At 38.9% G+C, this 20,209-nt stretch overlaps 1 protein-coding gene across 4 annotated transcripts; it reads right to left on the bottom strand.

Moving 5' to 3' along the window:
• Positions 1-11,511: 11,511 nt before the first annotated feature.
• Positions 11,512-15,727, bottom strand: LOC122058415. Of its 4 annotated transcripts, none has more exons than XM_042621095.1 (3): positions 15,387-15,727; positions 15,165-15,259; positions 11,512-12,009 (listed from the first exon to the last, which is right to left on the bottom strand). In XM_042621095.1, the coding sequence occupies exons 1-3, from the start codon at positions 15,532-15,534 to the stop codon at positions 11,869-11,871; spliced, it is 384 nt and encodes a 127-aa protein (XP_042477029.1). In that variant the 5' UTR covers positions 15,535-15,727; the 3' UTR covers positions 11,512-11,868. The 4 variants fall into 4 exon arrangements, with proteins under 4 accessions (XP_042477029.1, XP_042477030.1, XP_042477032.1 ...); XM_042621096.1 differs by having other exon boundaries at positions 15,165-15,256; XM_042621098.1 differs by lacking the exon at positions 11,512-12,009 and adding an exon at positions 12,047-12,210 and having other exon boundaries at positions 15,165-15,256.
• Positions 15,728-20,209: the final 4,482 nt, after the last annotated feature.

Raw genomic sequence — 20,209 nt, 5'->3', positions numbered from 1 at the left:
GTTAAGGAGCTCCCGAGACATTGGGAGTTCTAGCTTAAGATTTTCATATCTGCCTGTGGGGCTGTAGCTCTCCAGCCTCCATGGGGTTCTCTGATAAAAAATATAGTAAGGGTTGAGAAGGAATGTCTGAGGTGGTAGAGGTTGTGGAGGGGTAGGGGATGGCCGGTGAGTATGGCGGGGACATTTGATTTTTTTCTTAGTGTCCTGCGCCAGTGGAGCCATGGCCAAGCGTAGAGATGGGATTACGAGGGATGAGGGGGGACGGCGGTAAGGTGGTAAGATCTGGAGAGCTCAAGGTTTGGGAGATGGAGTGATTGGACGATAAGGGTTCGAGGAGAAGAGTAGTTGGAACAAGGGATGAAGCAGATGGATTATGGATAGTTACCTGTGAAAGATGATGGAGGAGAGATTGTATGAGATGGTGGATGGTTGATGGGTTGTTGAAGAGGTGGGGCAGAAAAGATGAAAGATTGTGTTGATTCATGTAATGATTGGCTAATGATGTGTGGAGGTTAGCTAGCACATGATTCAAGAGCGTAGGGGAGGTTGAGGAGGGGACCGCTAGAGAGGTAGTAGATGACGTGGAGTCTATAGTGTGTCATGTTATGCTAGTAGGAGGGATAGACGTAGGACAAGACAAGGAGGGTGTAATAGGAATAATGAGGTTATGGGGGACAGGGCTAACAGAAGTGGTAGTAGTGAAATTAGGTAGGACAATGGAGATATTTCTATTGTTGTTTTGTGTAGTACCCATCTCTGGCTGAGGAAAGGTGACAAGGCGGAAGTTGTGGTTGCCAGGTGAAGACAGTGGTGGTCAATGGGTGGGGTAACAACGGTTGTAGTTGAAGGTGGTAGAGTGGTGGTTAGTGGAGGGAGAAGAAGAGCAGGGCAGTGTTGTGACTTATAGGGGGGATTGGTTTGGAGGGACTTCTTGGTGTGTGGATAAGTCATGAACCTTGGCTCTTTCTATTAGGTGCAGGTCTGGGGGAGAGGCATGGAGGTGGAGGCAAAAAATGGAGGGCGTGGTTGGCCTGTGTGTTTGGGTCGGTGGAGGTGGTATAGAGGCTGGCACAACGGGAAGCTTCATAGCCAATCTGGCTGCAGTTGTAGCAAAACATAGGTAAACGCTCATATCGGATGCTGACCTCAAAGAGATGTCAAGACCGACTTTGGATGGAGATGATGGCTCTGAGCAGTTTGAAAATATAAACTTTAACTTTGCAGTGGAGGAAGTCGACCTTGGTGCCTTGATGGTTGCCTTCGATAAGGGATCCGATCAGCGGAGAACCTACTTTTGTGGGTAGTTGAGGGGCCAGCTCCATCGTCAAGGGATCTTGATGAGCTGAATGGAACTGAATCTATAAGTTAGAGGAACTAAAGGACCATATCTGATTATTGTTTCAGTGTTCCAAAAGAAGAAGGTTGCCTGAGATGGACCATGGGCCTTCCTGGAGGACATTATGAAGATCATGTATGTGTTGGAATCTAAATAATTAGCGGTCCTTATCAAAAGAGGAGAATTGGACTGGGAGGCAAGGGTTCCAAGCAACAATGAGACCTTTGAAAATAGCTTGACGACGGTGGCGTTTACTTGTCAGAACAAAGCCAACAAGGATGTTAGCCCAGGTGGAAGGGTCATCGGTGAGAGGATCATCATCGAGGAAGATATCATCCTCATCGTTAGGGTCTGAGAGGGGGTCGGAGGTGTGTGACGAGGGCATGATGGAAGGAGGAGGAGGTGAGAGGGAGAAGCTAAAGGAGGGAGGCAGTTTGGAGGAGACACTCACAGAGGAGGAGAAAAGCGATTGGTTTGATCCATCTAGGCGGTTAGAACCGATAATGATAAAGGATAATCAGTAAAGTTGGGGAATATTTTATGTTATGGGTGGACCAATGATAGGATAGTATATATATGGCAATGGGATAAATCAAATCCTCTTCTTCTCTTTGTATTTTCTTGGAGGTAGCTACCCTCGAAGTTAGTCGGCAACCTATAACGACCTCCATTAATGGAATAGTTCATAACAGACTCACAACTCTTTGGCAAATTAATAAATCGTTCCAATATAGGTTGAAACATTCTCCATCATTTCAAGAAACATTGCAGAACAATGAAAATGGATAGAAAACCCCAACATTAATGTTAATAAAAATTCAAATCACAAAAAAAAAATAATAATAATAATACATTCCAACACTTCCAGTGTCTATCTCTATCCCTACAGACCACTGCTTATATCCATCTCAGAGTCCTCTCCATCCCTACGGACCGCTGCTTATATCCATCTCAGAGTCCACTTTGGTGCTACTAGAGCTGCTTATGTCCATTTCACAGCCCACTTTGGTGTTGCCACCGTTGTTTACGTCAATCCATTCCAGAGCCCACTCTGGTGCTGCCACAGCTACTTATGTCCTTCAGAGCCCACTCTGGTGCTACCACCATTGTTTATGTCCATTCCAGAGCCCACTATGGTCCTGCCACAACTACTTATGTCCAATTCAGAGCCCACTCTGGTCCTTCCACCGCTGTTTACGTCCATGCCAAAGCCCACTCTGGTGGTACTATAGTTACTTATGTCCATCCAGAGCCCACTCTATTGCTTCCACCACTGCTGATCTGCATCATAGAGCCAGTGCCGCTGCTTTGGAATATGTTGAGATGTGGGGCGACATTTCCTTCCTCGCCAGGGAAACCCATTGCTCTAATTAAAAAGTTTTCTTGAAGGAACTGTGAACAATTCCTTCGATTATTGAGGAATCGACATTCCAATAAAACTTGCAGAGATGGAGGTGATGTACCAATACAAAATACCATAAATTCCTAAAATTCTGGCAAAAAAGCTTTCTGTGCTCCCAGTGAATTCATCGAACAAGAAGAATTTTCTGTAAAAGTCCCACACGCCAACTCGAAAGAAATTATTGCGAGATTTAGGAGGTCTACCTCCCAATTCTGACCATCAGGATGCGAGGATTCTTCTCCTATCAATTTAAGGGAGCCATCTCTATGGAGCTCCAGATTTTCTAGATTCAACTTGGGATGAGTTCGTCGCTGCTGACTGTGGCTAGTAGATTTTAACTAACGTAGAATCAATTTGAAAAAAGCTCCCACACATTGCTATGTAACCCCTTTGCTATAGTGGGTTACCAGGAATTGCTTCACAGACCACATTTGTTCAAGAAGATAAATTTGAGAATAAAAGAGAGGAAGACGGAAGAAGATAGCTTTTGTGAGAAAAGGGGGTATATTTATAACAAGCAGACGATAGATCGAAGAATATTCTTAAAGCTTTTAGGAGAGAAATGGTTAGAAGGAGAGAAAGAGAGAGAAGGAAAGAAGAGAGGGGAGAAGGAGGAAAAGTGAGGGGACCAATAATTGATGGGTTGAGGTAGCCAAGAGAGAAGGAGAAAAAAGGGGGACCATGTGACAATTAGAAGAGAGAGACGAGGACGGTTGTAGGAGTTTAAGGCTGGAGGATCTCTCACTGAGCATGATTGAGGTAGGGGAGAGATTTTTAGGAGAAGAAAAGACGCCTCATGAACTATACAAAATAGCCGGCCATGCATGAAGGTGGCATCTTCCTTTTTTCTCTCACTCGCACAGCAAATAAAACAAAATAAATTACCCGAGCCAATCATTATTCAAAGGCCTGGATGGGCTAGGATGTGAAATCTAATAATAATAATAAAAAAAAAAAAAAAGGGAAATTTTCTTGTACCACCATAAAAATCTCCATAATTAGGAGTGACCCCAAAAACTAAAATAAGAGTTTATTTATCCCTCACTTTCATCATAAAATTTCTAAAAAATCCATTCCGTTAGAATTAGGTCGTTAAGTGATGATGCCATCAGTTTTTTATTATCTAAATGGCCAAACTACCCTTATGGGTATGTAAACTTACCATTATGTCATTGGCCTTAATCTTGTAGTCTAGGGTTGGGGTTTCCAATAGTGAATTGAGAATCATATTCTCATAATCATCCATGGCTTCTTCAAGGAAAAATATGGATCAAAGGAGTGTCAAGCCCGAGGGGGTATCCAACTGCTCCTCTCTGGCTCTCTCCATCGAATAACACCATTACACCAGGTTCACCGCCGTACTCAACGTAGGCTGCAACATGTAAGGTATCTTTCCCATCGAAAATGATGCATTTTCTTCCTTTACCATACTTCTCTTCTAGCTCTCTTTGTAGCAGTTCTTCTTCAGCGGCGGCGGCGGCGGCGGCGGCGGCGGCGGCCTATGCAGACTCTTCTGTGCGAATTGCAGGGTTGGTGGTTCGACTCGCCAAACCTATCCATTGTGAGATGTGCTTGGTGGCCAAGGCAGAGACGAGCCCACCGGACCTAATCGTTGCCTCTGCTAGACTTGATTTCATTCCTTGTTTATTGACTTCTGCTAATTGCTAATTGCTCCAAGAAATGATGAAGAGGGAGAAGAATAGAGAAAGAAGAGGGGTGGGATTGGATGAAACCTATTCTGATTCAATGCTGAGAAATTTTCTCTTGGATAAGTTATAATTTCGATTCAAACTATTAGTAACATATACAGTACAACGATTTAGGATCATTGGAGGTTTACGAAGAAACATTTTATCCCTTTTAGTCCTGAGTTCCTTTCTGTGATGCAAGAGATGATCAAAAGGGAAGTTAGGAACTACATGTCTAGGCTTGAGCAAAACGGGCTGTGTCTACACGCTGAAGGGATTAGGAACGCGGCTGTGGTGCATATTGGCATCAGCAAGATTGACAAGGGTTATTGGGTTGATGATTATCCTAGAAGAGGAAAGGAGAGTTGAATAAAGATGGAAGACAGACACAACAGAAAAAAAAAAAAAGAAGGTGAATTAGAAGAATAAAAAAGTCATTTTACGTTTTAAGTTGTTACAAATTAGGGGTGCGGTGGATTTTTTTATTTTTTTTTATTTTTTTTTTATTTTTTTTTTTGGGAGGGGAGGGTCACTCCTAATTATGGAGATTTTTACGAGTGGTATAAGAAAATTTTCATAATAATAATAATAATAATAGGGAGAGGGATAGGTATGCTAGCACATTACCTAGGAATTATGAATACTAGCAAGATTTTGACCATAGGATTTGATCAACTTGAATTAAACCGTTGAATGGAGAGAAGATATACAAACTTTCAATCCACTGTTACTAAACGTTTTCTCTCCACTCTTCCCCCTACCCTTTGCAACTGACTGGTGATCGGTGACTGGTGACGCTGCTTAACCGAAAACCCTGACTACCATGTCCAGCTTGTAAACGGCTCCAAACTCTACAAAGTGGTCTCCAAACAAAGCACAGCCCAAAGAAAAAGAAGGATTTCTAGGATTCCACATCTTCATCACAATCCCACTTGGGAGATCAGTGAGGTGTCCCTACCAAGAATACAGTAAGTACCAAGGGGTTTGGAAGATCGATGAAGGTGTGCAAACTTTAGTCCCACATCGCATAGGGAGAGATTATTGGTCACAACACGTTTTAAAGTCTTGAGGCCCATAGACCAAAGAGGATAATATTGTGCAAGATTAATGGGCCCACGACGTTACAATATTAACACTTTAATTTGCACATAAGACCTTCCACTTTTTCAATACCTATAATGAGCTATAGAGTATGTAATTTAATATTGTTCAACCCCAACTCATTGTACGTGTCTATTTCAAAGATTCTGTGATCATAATTGGACGTCAAAAAATATTTCAAATAAAATATTATTTTTCATATTAGAAAATAATTTACAAAAACGACATTAATATTAGATTATCGTCCGATCAAGCACATACATTCTCACTCTCTATATTCCCTCCAATTAAGGGTAGTGGATCTCATGTTGATGATCTCTTTCATTAACAATACTAGACCATGTATCCAGCGCATCGATATAAAGTTTGTTGGACGTCAACCAATTAATGGTTTACCAAAGCACGTGATATAACACTACAACAAATATGATCTCTAAGATCTAAGGTCAAGTGACAGATACGAATCCAGTCCTCACACAATTGGCAGAATACATATGAAATTCTTACCTAATTCTTTTCTACACACATAGTATGCGCACTCACATTTTATGTAGTGGAATCACATCCTTGGTAACATACAATGCGGCATCCATATGGGCAACATGTCCAGTCCTATCCATAGTCAAGAACATTTTTGGGTGAAAATCCATGAAAAAACTTATAAGCCCAATAAATAAATATCATACGTTAAATTTTTTTATCAATAAACCAAACTTGATAGACATACATATCTAATAGTCTCCCACTTGTACATTAAATCCAATAATCTCACACATGTATATTAAAGCCAATCTCCCATATGCTTTACCAAAGCCAATACATTAAACCGATTAACATATATGTAGTAAGTTTAAGTCATTTAATGTTAAGTTTACATACATTTCAATAAAAAAAAAAAATCTACTGAAAGTTTACATCAAATAATTATTAAAAAAATAAATAAAGAACTTAATTCAATGTTATAATTTACATCCATTTCACTAAAAAAATTAACAGTAAAGAAGTTGTTTGGATAAAAAAAAATATATATATATATATATATATATAAATTGTTTTAATTTTTAATATATGAACCGTTTATTAAATGATTCGATTTTGATTTTACCTAAAAAATCTTGTATCAAACCGATTAACCACCTTAGTCTAACCCGTCCTCTTAATGATCAAGTCAATTTAGTCTAACCCGTCCTCTTAATGATCAAGTCAATAATGCCCTCACTCATTTTACAATACCCTGTCGACACCAATAGAAGGCCATGAAGGAAAACTTGGTTCAAACAATTAATGACCAAATAACTTAAAAATGGAGGAGTACTCCAATCGGCAAATCACACAAATCAATGGTGGAGAGGTGGGTGGTGGGTATTTTGACCACTTTGTCCAATGGAAGGAATATTTGGCCATTGGTTGCTCCCAACTATGTTTAGTTGTTGGAGTAGAAGAAAAAAAAAATTTCTCCCAACTAAAAACCCTAGTTTTTTTCAGTACATGTTAGTATTGGATAAAGGTCCTTGCATGAATTATGATGAAGTCTCAAAATACCTCTTTTGTGTTTCACTTATATTGTTTCCCATAAGAGTTAAACTTGTGACCATCACAATGTACTACTTTCAAAATATGAGTGTGTAAACTTTACATTTTAATTTCACATTTATGGAAGAGAGTAAAGTGAGTTTTATATAAATTATGAGAACGTCACCAAATAAATAAATAAATAATGGGAAATATTTGAGTAGGTTCCATAAAAGAAAGGCTTAATATGTTATCTTATCTCTATGAGGGTTAGGGTTCGTTTCACACATACACATACCACTATTACCATGTCAAGGTGAGGCACAAATGTTCGTGGTTTTCTTTTTTTTGGCGGTCAAATTTAACAAAGAACAATTTGTTTACCAAAGTCATATTTTTTTATTGAAAATTAGGAAATCACATTTTAATTTAAGGCTTGACATACCTCTTCTCTTACCAACATATTTTGAAAGTTGTACAACGTGAAATAATTATCGGCGCTAGTCATGTGTCGTTTGAGGCAACGATGATGTTGGTGATTGTACATTGTACATCAGTCAGTGGGCAATGACTAGTTTTTGTATCTTCTCTTGGAGAGAGACACATCTCTTAGGCCCATTATAGGCAGGTGTTCCCTATGGGTATATTTCCTCTATAAATAGAGGATGTCACCTACACTTCGGAGGTGATTTTCTAAGTGTCTTACTTCATTCTCTTACTCACTTTCTATTGTGTGTGAATTGTATCCAACTACCACACTATTGTTCTTCTCCTTTGAGTGTTATTAGATTATCCTATCGAATCCTTTTGAGTCTAAGCACAATTTTAGAACGTCACCAAATAAATAAATAAATAATGGAAAATATTTGAGTAGGTTCCATAAAAGAAAGGCTTAATATGTTATCTTATCTCTATGAGGGATAGGGTTTGTTTCACACATACACATACCACTATTACCATGTCAAGGTGAGGCGCAAATGTTCGTGGTTTTCTTTTTTTTGGCCGTCAAATTTAACAAAGAACAATTTGTTTACCAACGCCATATTTTTTTATTGAAAAATAGGAAATCACATTTTAATTTAAGGCTTGACATACCTCTTCCCTTACCAACATATTTTGAAAGTTGTACAACGTGAAATAATTATCGGCGCTAGTCATGTGTCGTTTGAGGCAACGATGATGTTGGTGATTGTACACTATACATCGGTCAGTGGGCAATGACTATTTTTGTATCTTCTCTTGGAGAGAGACACATCTCTTAGGCCCATTATAGGCAGGTGTTCCCTATGGGTTTATTTCCTCTATAAATAGAGGATGTCACCTACACTTCGGAGGTGATTTTCTAAGTGTCTTACTCCATTCTCTTATTCACTTTCTATTGTGTGTGAATTGTATCCAAGTACCGCACTATTGTTCTTCTCCTTTGAGTGTTATTAGATTATCCTATCAAATCCTTTTGAGTTTGAGCACAATTTTATAGAACTCGAAGGTTGTGGTAAGAGAACCACTATACTACTTGCATTGTATCCAAAAACCACACTATTATTCTTCTCCTTTGAGTGTTTATTTGATAATCCTTTAAAATTCTTCTTTGAATCTAAGCACAATTTTATAGAACTCAAAAGGTGTAGTAAGAGGACCACTACTACTTGCATTGTATCCAAAAACCCCACTATTGTTCTTATGCTTCAAGTGTTATTTGATTGTCTTTTAAAATTCTTCTTTGAGTATGAGCACAATTTTGTAGAACTCGAACAGTTAAGTAAGAGAACATTACTACTTGCATAAGCTAATGGTTGTTTTGGAAAGAAGTCCCCAAAAGGAAGTGTGGCTCCTACATCGATGTGGGAACCAATGGAAATGTACATGGAAATTGTAACAACGTCAGAATTTCCACTTTTCACAGAGGCAGACGTGATCATTTCACCCCTTCCTTTGTCTGGGTGTAAAGGCCGCATAGCCTTCTATGCTTCTTTTCTATAAACTTTTTATCAAACTCTAAATTAAAAACAAAGGCTCATGCAACCAACACACATGTGAGGGCTATGCGTCAACATCATGCCTACATCTATGTTTATATTAGCATTTTTTAATTGCATTAAAACTGTAAAAATTCATAACTTTCAATCCTTGAAGTCCATATTTTCGTGAACTAAGAGCCGTTGTGAAGCTTCTTCGAAGTATTTTCTAATGATTTATAGATAGGTAGGTCGAGAATACTTATAGGTGCGAGACAATTCTCTTTGAGGAACTCGCCAAAGTAGCCCTATAACTTCAGGAGAAGGGAGATGTAGTGGGAAAGCAAGGAGAAGATTAACGCGTCGATGCGAATATAGAACCATATAATGACTAATATCCATAGCACAAAGCCATAGAGTGAGAGGATACGGATGCCACACAGGTGGGACCATGGGAATACAGAGTGGGGGTTGGGAGGATGATCACATTCTCGTTTTCTCCCCTTCCTTAATATAAAGAAAAGAAAAACAAAAGGTTGACCCAAAAAAATAAAAGAAATAAAAATAAAACAAACACCAAGCTCGTTAGGGAAATCAATCAACCATTCTCCTATTCTCCTCCCCCAAACGGATATGGCTCCTCTCCATAGAGCCCCGGGAGTGGAGTGATTTAGACACACAATGAGGCTTGCCCTAATATATCCAAGCTCGACCTTAAGTTGGGCCAGACCTGACCTGAACCTTGGGTTGAGCCATACTACCAGAAATTGAGGTTAATTTCTCCCTCTTTTGGTAGGGTGGTTTGAAAAATTAAGAAGAGGCTAAAACTATTAATAAATAGAAAAGACCCCAATTTCATGCCTAAACCTTATGTATATAAAAAGCAGTTCATAAACAAGTCACTTGGATCCATCCATTAGACAATGGGAGAGAGGAATTCCAAAATCAAATTTCAATTTGTGTATTCATAGAGACAAATGACAATTATTCTACTAAACAATTGAAGACAACCTTAATGAAGAGACTGGATGACTCTTGGTGCCCAGTGCAGATGTTGGAAGATAGCTGAAAAAAATCAACCCCAAGCTGTTCATAGCTACTAATTAGGCTTTCTTTTACTGAGAACTCGTATGATCAACATTCTGATCAAAAGCTGCTTCCATATAGCGGGCATGGGACTGCAAAAACATCACAATCCTAAAATATGGTGGGACTGGGGGAGTCTTATACTTGATAAAATATTTGGCATACTCAGGTCTTAGGCCATTAATCAATGTCAAGACCTTCGTTTCATTACCCACAGGTATCCCCATATAAGAAAGATTGTCACAGACTGACTTGTGCTTTTTAACATATTCAGAAACAGACATTCTATTACCGTATAGTCTGCGACTATGCCATAGTGATCCTGTCACAATTAATCCCCAAACTAACTTTTCTTGGACAAAAAACCTTTCCAGTGCTTTCCAAACCTCACTTGCTGTTTCAATTCCTTCCACCATACCAACGACCTCTGGATCAGAAATCGTGCTAATTATCCAATTTCGTAGAACGGAATCCGATATATACCAACCTTCATAATCAGGTACTGTTGGTTTGGGAATAATGGATCCCTGGATATAGTCAAGAAGATCTCGATTTCTGAAGAGCCGCATCATCTGGAGCCTCCACTTAACATAGAAGCCTCTTTCTAACTTGGTGCCAATATCTCTGGATGTCATGGTCTCAATCAACCAAGGAGCGGAAAAAAAAAGAACAGTGAAACAGAAACTGAAAAGGCTAAAGTGACTAAAAATAGGGTAAAAACAGAGTTAGAGTTAGAGTTGGAGAAGGTTTAACAAAAGATTAAAAAAAAAAGGTAACCAAGATAGCAATCTCTTTCCTGTTTTTAAGTGGAATTCTTTAAATCATTAATTGCTATTGCTATTGCTATGAAATATCTAGATAGAAAGAGTCCTATTTGGGATGCATTCGATCTAATTGCTAGATAAGGGTATGGCTCTAGAGAGGTGTAAAACAAAGCCTTGTTAAGGGCCCCAGTGTCTACTAAACTGGTACAAATCATTCCGGATGGGGGTTTTGGTCTCTTAGGCTCTGTACTGTAACGATTCTGTTTTTTTAACATGATTTTGGGGCTAGCACACTTTTTTGCATTTCTATTTTTTTGGAGTGATTCTGCATCTTAAATGTTGTATGGTAATCGCAAAAAAAAATTGATTTTGTAACCTGAAAGAAACAGAAATATGTATGGTTCGTACTTAACAGAATCGTTTCTGTTAGAAACCAATATTTACATAAAGTGCCATCTTCACCATGGGTGTCAAAGTTGTGATTTTTAAATAAAATCTAAGGATAGTCAATGGTTTTTTAATAAATTATAAGCATCGAAAATCATTATTACCCAAATAACTTAAGTTGAATGAGACAAATAAGAATATCTCCATATTAACAACATGGTGTTCACTTCAAATATGAAATATTTGGCCGTGTTTCCTTGCCATATGAAATATAAAATGTTTCAACAAAAATATGATCTATCATAATAACATAAAAGTATGAACAAGAATAAATTCAAGTATTGACATAATTCTTAAAGTATCTAATTATGAACTTAAGGGCATAAATTAGGTCTTCCAACTTAATTCTTAACTGCAAAACATGTCCCACTACTCCAAAGTTTAAATCCAATAATCAAAATGTAATCATGTAATTTGAGCCATTCCGGCTTTAACAGCTAACTCATTTGCAATCTTTTTCCTAAGATCATCCATCTATCTTCTTCTTTCTGCTAAGCTTATACTAATGTGAGCCGGTGGTACATAATCTTGAATTTCTTCAGGCTCCTCATTCCACCAATTTTCACCAAACTCCTTAAAATTCTTGTCTGCAATTTCTTCCTCCCGAATGAAGTTGTGAAGTGCACACCAAGCAATGACGATGCATGTTTGGGTGTTCAGTGGAAAACATGGCATTTTGCTGAGAATTGGAAAGCGCTTCTTCAAATAACCAAAACTGCGTTGAGAACAAACACATTTTTGTACAGTCCAAAGAGAATAGCACGTACTGTAAAAAATACAATTCGTTATTAAAAGTCGAAGTAGTCCTATTTCCTTTCTTAACTTCCTCTACCATCAGAACAATAAGGGTGTCTATATTGCTTGGCTCCATTTTGCAGTCTCATTAACTGCTTGTGTTGAAGTTGACATTTTCTCACTATTTTACCAAAAAAAAAAAGAACATGAATTTAAAATCCAAATTGAAAACAATGATTTTCACCAAGGCACCCTAACCCTTAATCTATGAAACCCCTATGACCTTACTCACACAGGGCTTTCAAAGGCCTTCAAATGAGGTTTTGAATACATATTGGGCTGTACTAAAATGAACCACTGGCATTCACAAGAAAACTAGCAGGAACATGAAATTTTCAGGCATATATAGTAGCAACAAATGGCTATTATGTGTAACTAACAATATATCTTGTAGACCACCATAAGTATCCAACAAATGGCCATTAGGAAGTTACACAATAGGACTTTGCATAGCACTACAAAGTATGAACAATTTGTTCTAGAATGGACTTAAAGAGAAAAACTGAAGAACTTATAGGAGAATGGTATCAATAGCTAGTTCAAGAGCGAAAATGCCCACGGTCCACATACACTAGTTCACTCACTCAATTAAACACCATGTGATGCAGAGGAATTTATAACATACTCCCGTAAGAAGAATAAAGGTAAGGCAAAGAGGCCTTAATGGCCTTTCTTATGTTTTTCCAAATAGGACTTAGTGGCCTTTAATCTGTCCTGCTGGCTTGGAATTGGATCCACCAGTCCAAGCCGTGGGTTAGTTTTTACTTGTTTTGATTCTTTTCTTAACTATTACTTTTAGTAGCTAAGATACATTAGGACTCTCCCCACATGGAGAGTTCCATTTTTACTTTCTTTTCAGTTTCCTAATAGCTTGTAAACTGTATTTCAGTTTCCTGATAGGAAAACTCAGTATTATTCAGTTTTACTTATAAGTTATAAAAGCCATGAGCTCCCCGTGTTTTATGATGAAAGAAATTGATGTTTGCTTCAATGGAGCTACCGTGAGATTCAGTTAAAGGGTGGGAAATACTTGGGATCAGTGTGATTCTGATCCAGGTTTGATGGTGGGAAGCCAAAAGTTACATTCTTCCATCATATAATCTGTTTTCCTCCTTCATTTAAGTGTTGTTTCATCTGTTCCTATTCAGGCTTGCTGTTATCTATTTAATCTGAGTTTTGGGTAGGATTATCACCTAATTATTGGTGGTTACGTACTGTTCATACTGGGAATTAAATGACAGCAAGAATCATCTATAATAGACCTGGTGGCTACCCTGTTTTAGAGCACCCTTTGTCAGAAACGAGATTCCATACAAAGAGGCATATGTCCAGCAGATCCCTCCCATCTTTTGGGGTATTAATGGGACCACCAAAGAGGGTCCTTCACCTTGGAGGTGATCTAATCACCAAGGGGGTGTCATATTATATATAAAAAAGGAAACCAATTGGGAGAGTCAATTCTCATATGGGAAAAGAAACAAAGAGCAACAAATTTAACAAAATGCAAAAGCACAACATTTTGTTGACAACCAAACCCTCAACCCCCAGGTGGGGGATTTTATTATCATAAAGAAAATCTTGTGCAACCAAGCCAAGTCGTTTGGAACATAAATAGTTGAGCTGTAGAAGTTTCATACTCCAAAATCTGTTCCATATTTGAAAATCCAAAAGCACTGGATGAATTGGGAATATGATAAAACTTACAAACAAGATGACAAATGACAAAATAATAAAAAAAGTTGCAAAGTTCATAGGACAATAATAAAAAGAGTGAGGAGGGACTGAATTTCTAGTAAGAAAAATGCTGGCTCACTCCAATAGATTAACTAAGTGGAAACCTTGGGTGACTCCAGCATTTGAGTTACACAAGAGCCGGGCACTATGCATGCTAAGAATTTGAAGCAAGCCACATATCCAAGTCTGCTACCTCTTACATTAAACAAAATCATGAGGCTAGAAAAAGGGGGAAAAAGGAAATAACCTAAAAGTCCTGAATCCTCTATCTAAAACTTCTTTTGAGTTGATTTTCTAACAAAATTTTATGGACTGCATCACAATAATTAAGCTCAGAGGAGCTGGCTATAGTCCTATTACTGTACTGGATGTTAGCCATTCATTGTAACAAAGATAAGACTAATCACTAACATGGGAAATCTGTTGAGGCAACTCAAGGCTAGAGCTCTACATAATTTTTGCATACTACCATATATGATTACTTAGCTTTAAGGAACATCACTTCTAGGACCAAAATCTCAAACACAAATTACAAAGCACATTGGTAATCATTGTCAATGTTCCAAATTAACAACCCAAAAGTAATGATTAATCAAGCCATTTGTGATTCAGTTTTCACCATTCCTAGCAAAAATATATCTAAGTTGCATCACTACCAAATTCAATCCCATAGACAAAAGCTTCAAATAGAGCAGGTTCAGCAATAGATGACAGTGGTTGAATTGAATCTATTATCTCAATGCACAAGGACAGCAATCTCAGCTGAAGAAACTCAAAAAATCTAAATAATTCCTTATACAAAGGGTTCCAGTGAAACAGCTTACCCTGACTATCCCAAGGAGGATTCCAATATGGCTCCATTGCCAAAAATTTTCCAAATTAAAAACAAGAAAAATACAGTTCATCAGTATATATAAAAAATACTAGTAAGGATGACAACCACAATCTCAGTTATAAGATATGTTAAATATAAAGGCATCCAAATGCAACTCGAAAGCAAACCATTGATGTATGCTAACAATCAGATCATGGTGAAACAAACTTTCACGTTATTCTCCCCATCATGCATTGCAAATTCTGTATCCAACAATACTCCTTTTAAATCACCTAATTTCAACTTACAATTCAAAGCAAGCATTTTGCATATGTATCAGTTAGACAAAGAGGAGCAACCACTAAAATGAGAATCAGATTAGAATCTCCTCTCATGTATGAAAGGTGCAACATCAAAGCTTCTTAATCAATGTTCATAGCCATATCAAATATAACAATAGTCCTCATAATTCTCTCATACCACCAAGAAAAGGATGAACTGAGATTAGAGAAGGGAAGGGGCCGTACCTCTGAGCAAAGTTCAAACCCCACTGAAGTGACAGAAGAAACCTCGCAGATCTTGTGCGTCTTCGTGCACAGAGGAGTCCAAAACCCTCGACCTGCTAAACCGTAGAACAAGAACAAATTCAGGGGGCAGAGGGAGAAGAGATCAAGAAAGAAAGAGAACGAGAGTGAGAGAAAGAGAAAGAGAAAGAGAACGAGAAAGAGAAAGAGAGAGAGAGATCTTACAATACAGTTTCTCGTCCACGGCAGGCGAAGAAGCTTCTTTCTCTCGATTCTCGTCGACGGCTGGAGCATCCACTTCCCGATTTGGTTTGGCTCTGCTTCTCTCTTCAGGATTTCCAAGAAAGAAGAAATAGGGTGTGCTGCTTACCATTTTCTTATGTTTTGACCGCAAATTTCGGTTTTGCCCCTTCGAACTTAAGTGGAACCTTCATTCTGCGCCTTTTTCTCAGAATCAATTCTGAGTGTGAGAAGCTTGCTTTTTATGCTTCAAAAAATGGATTCTAAAACCTAAAAAGTGCCGGTTCATTTCAAAAAAACAAAAAATTGAACCGGACTTACCATACAGCTTTTACCCTATTTCTGTTTCAAAAAAATGAAAAAATGATAGAATTGATTTTTTAGAAGATTACAGTACAGAGCCTTAGATGACCACATTTGGCATAAAATAACCGTTAGTAGCCCACGACAAATAAGACGAAAGATAACTACATTTTAAATTGTTTAACTGAAACCTCTCAAAGTCTCATCTCTTGGCGAATAAGTGCAGAAGTGCAGGGTCTCAGAATCTCTGGGGTACCCTCTTTAGCTTTCCCAGTTGGTCCATTCCTCCATCCTTACCACCCTGTCCACATGCTTTTGACTCTGTGTGTGTGTGTGTGTGTTTATTCTGTACTATAAAGTCTAATCTAAGCAAGGACGATGATCAGTAGGCACAGAAACTAAAGATCATCAGATAATGTCTCCAAGTCAGAAACATTCTATTCTTCTTCTCCAACTTCTCTTTCTCTTCTTCCTTTTAACGAAGATAGCATCATCAGCAGAACAGAGGCTAAAGCTCTGCTCAAATGGAATATCAGCTTATCTTCTCCTTCTCTTGATTCATGGTCCTTCATCAACATCCCCAATAGCTGCAACTGGACCGGCATTGTCTGCAATGGTGCGGAAGTGTTTATGAGATAAACCTCTCAAACTCAAATCTCACTGGGACACTCGACCAGCTCAAATTCACATCACTACCAAATCTAACCCTCTTGGATCTCAGCTCCAACAATCTCCAGGGTTCGATTTGCTCTGGCATTGGTAATCTATCCAAGCTCATTTTATTGAACCTTGGCAACTATAATTTCACTGATTTCATCCCCTCGGAGATGGGACAGTTGCCGGCGCTATGTGTTCTTGACCTCAGTGGCAACAATATGGTCGGTCCAATTCCTTATCAGCTCAGCAATCGTCAGAATGTTTCGCACTTGGATCTTGGATCCCATTACTTCGAATCCCCTGATTCATCTAAGGTCATTGGCATGCCTCAATTGACATACCTAAGCTTATTTCTCAATTCACTTTCTGAATTCCCCCCTTCCATTCTCCACTGCGAAAAATCTGATTTACCTTGATCTCTTCAGAACAAACTGACGGGTCATTTACCGATCTCACTTTTAACCAGTCTACCCAAGATTCAATACCTCAATCTTACCAAGAATTTCTTTGAAGGACCATTACCTGCAAACCTGTCCGAGCTCACCGGTCACAAAGATCTACATCTAGGGGTCAACAGATTTGTCAGAGGTATACCTGCTGAGATTGGTTTGCTTCGCAGTCTTCGTGTTCTCACATTAAACAATAATGCATTGGGAGGACAGATTCTTTCTTCTCTAGGCCAACTCAGTATGTTTCAGTTACTTGATCTCCATGCTTCTGGACTGGATTCTACAATTCCTCCTGAGCTTGGCAATTGCACTAACCTCTCCTTCCTATACGTTTCAATAAATTCACTCACTGGGGTCTTACCTTCTTCCCCATCAAATTTGACAAAGATATCTGCTTTAGGTGCGTCCAGTAACTCACTTTCAGGAGAGATTTCGCCTTGCTTCATTTACAGTTGGACTCAATTAATCTCCTTCCAACTTCAAAACAATTCCTTCACTGGGAAGATTTCTCCAGAGATTGGCAGGTTGGCACAGCTCAAATACCTCTTCCTCTTCATTAATCAGCTAACAGGGTCTATCCACCTGAGCTAGGGAACATCGAGGGTTTAGTGGAGTTAGACCTCTCAATGAATGCAATCACAAGTCCAATACCTCCCGCATTGTGGAACCTAAAACATCTTCAACTTCTAAATCTTTTTTACACTAACTGGTACAATTCCACCAGAAATTGTTAACCTGACATCTCTAGTGGTGCTTGATCTCAACAACAATCAACTGCAAGGGGAGTTGCCAAACACCATATCTCACCTTGAGAATCTTCCAATATTTTCCTTGTTTAACCACAATTTCTCTGGTACCATCCCAAGGGATTTTGGAAGCATTTTTAACAACAGCTTTTCTGGTGAGCTGCTCCAAGGTTATTTGGCTTCTGAATTGACAGTTCAGCATAAAAATTTCACGGGGCCATTGCCAGATTGCCTACAGTATTGTTCAGAACTATCAGAGTCCGTCTAGGAGGGAACAGATTCACCAGGGACATTGTTAGAACAAACACCAAGAAACACGAATAATAAAGAGACAATAGATCCGTACAACACAGAGATTTAACGAGGTTCACACACCAGGGTGGTGTGCTACGTCATCGGGCGAAGAAGAAGATGATTCACTATGCAGAAGAGAGATTTACACCCTAGCAGCGACGAGGAAAAACTCACCATGAAACTCTAGCTGCGTGAAAACCCTAGAATATAATGACTTTCTAAACAAGCAACAGTACATTATATATACTCCAAAAAACGTGGGTCGGCCCATCAGGTCGCGGTCGATCCGGTCGAACCATACCGCGGGGGCTATGCCCTCGCACCTCGTATGGGGGTCAGTGATGGGCTCCGAGCTTGGGCCGCTCTGCTTCCATCACAGATCTCAGAAAATTTCTCATTCGGGTCGCCACCAAAATATGTCGGATCGGGTCAATCTTCAAAACGGATCAAGAATTCGAAGCAAACTTAACAAATCTCCACCTTGGCTTGAATTCTCCTCCAACAGATAAACAAATAGCTAATATCTTCATCTTCTCCAATAGCCCTCCAAAGGGCTGAACTCAAACACGACAAACACCAAGTAAGTTCAAGCAATGCTCGAACTTACCAACACATAAAGGCCTAGTCAACATATCAGCTGGATTGTTTTCAGTGTCAATCTTCAACACTTGAATATTACCTTGAGCAATTATCTCTTTTATGAAATAATACCGAACATCAATGTGTTTTGTCCTCTCATGATACATTGAATCTTTAGTCAAGTGAATAGCACTCTGGCTATCACAATGGACAACAGTCACCCCATGATCCATGCTGAGTTCTCCCAACAAACCTCTAAGCCAAATAGCTTCTTTAATTGCCTCAGTCACTGCCATATACTCTGTTTCAGTGGTAGATAATGCAACTGTAGCTTGTAAAGTAGCTTTTCAACTAACCGTACTTCCTCCAAGAGTAAATACATAGCATGTGAGTGACCTTCTCTTGTCAAGATCACCTGCATAATCTGAATCAACATAACCAGATAAACTATCACCATTCCTCCCAAACTCCAAACAAACACCAGAGGTCCCTTTCAAGTACCTAAGTATCCACTTCACTGCTTCCCAATGAGCTTTACCTGGACATGACAAATATCTGCTCACCACACTGACAGCTTGTGAAATGTCAGGACGAGTGCAAACCATAGCATACATAACGGAGCCAACTGCACTAGAGTATGGAACACGTGACATGTACTCCACCTCTTCATCTGTCTTAGGTGATAGAGCAGTTGAAAGTCTAAAATGAGATGCAAGAGGAGTAGTTACAGGTTTGGCATCTTTCATGCCAAAACGATTCAATACCTTCTCAGTGTACTTTTGTTGAGATAGCCACAGCTTCCCTGCTTTTCTATCCCTCTTGATCTCCATACCAAGGATCTTCCTTGCTGCCCCCAAATCTTTCATCTCAAATTCAGAACTTAATTGTTCCTTCAACCTATTGACCTCATTCCTATCTTTTGCTGCAATCAACATATCATCAACATAAAGCAACAAATATATGAATGACCCATCAGAGAGGTTTCTGAAATAAACACAACAGTCATATTGACACCTGGAGTATCCAAAACTAGCCATAACTGAATCAAACCTTTTATACCATTGTCTAGGAGACTGTTTTAAGCCATATAGGGACTTCTTCAACAAGCATACATGGTCCTCCTTATCTTCAATAACAAACCCTTCAGGTTGATGCATATAAATTTGTTCTTCTAGTTCACCATGCAAGAATGCTGTTTTCACATCAAGTTGCTCCAACTCCAAATCATGCATAGCAACTAAAGCAAGTAGGACACGAATAGAACTATGCTTAACAACAGGTGAGAAAACATCATTAAAATCAATTCCTTGTACTTGACTGTAGCCCTTTGCAACCAAACATGCCTTGTACCTAGCATCTTCAACACCTGAGGCAAATTCCTTTTTCTTGAAGACCCATTTGCAACCAACAATTTTCTTCCTTATTCTCGGCTTCACAAGCTCCCAAATCTGATTTTTATGAAGAGATTCCATCTCCTCATTCATGGCAATCAACCATTTTGTAGAATCAATTGAAGCAACAGCTTCAGAATATGTTGCAGGCTCACTATTTTCAATTGTATCTGCAACAGACAATGCATAAGCAACAAATTCAGCATGCCCATACTTTTGTAGTTGTCTAATATTCCTCCTTGGTCTATCCTTGGCAATGTTGTACCGCTCTTCTTCTTGATTCTCTTGAGCATCATCTCCTTCAGTAAAAGTAGGCAACTGGACTAAAGTAGATTGCGCTTTGTTTGAAGATGAACCACCAATTTCAAACTCCACCTTCTCTCTAGATT

The sequence above is a fragment of the Macadamia integrifolia genome, chromosome 12, assembly GCF_013358625.1.
Source record: "Macadamia integrifolia cultivar HAES 741 chromosome 12, SCU_Mint_v3, whole genome shotgun sequence".
In the NCBI taxonomy this organism is placed as follows: Eukaryota; Viridiplantae; Streptophyta; class Magnoliopsida; order Proteales; family Proteaceae; genus Macadamia; species Macadamia integrifolia.
Note: the sequence above shows the minus strand (reverse complement) of the source record. Positions and strands in the feature narration are given on the sequence as shown.

Excerpts from the sequence above, each read along its gene's own strand:
- LOC122058415 (XM_042621095.1), bottom strand. The coding sequence starts at position 15,534 with ATGGTAAGCAGCACACCCTATTTCTTCTTTCTTGGAAATCCTGAAGAG. Across the intron at positions 15,260-15,386 it reads CGTGGACGAGAAACTGTATT|CAGGTCGAGGGTTTTGGACT; the intron begins GTAAGATCTCTC and ends TCTACGGTTTAG. Across the intron at positions 12,010-15,164 it reads GGTTTGAACTTTGCTCAGAG|TTTTGGTTATTTGAAGAAGC; the intron begins GTACGGCCCCTT and ends TTCTCAACGCAG.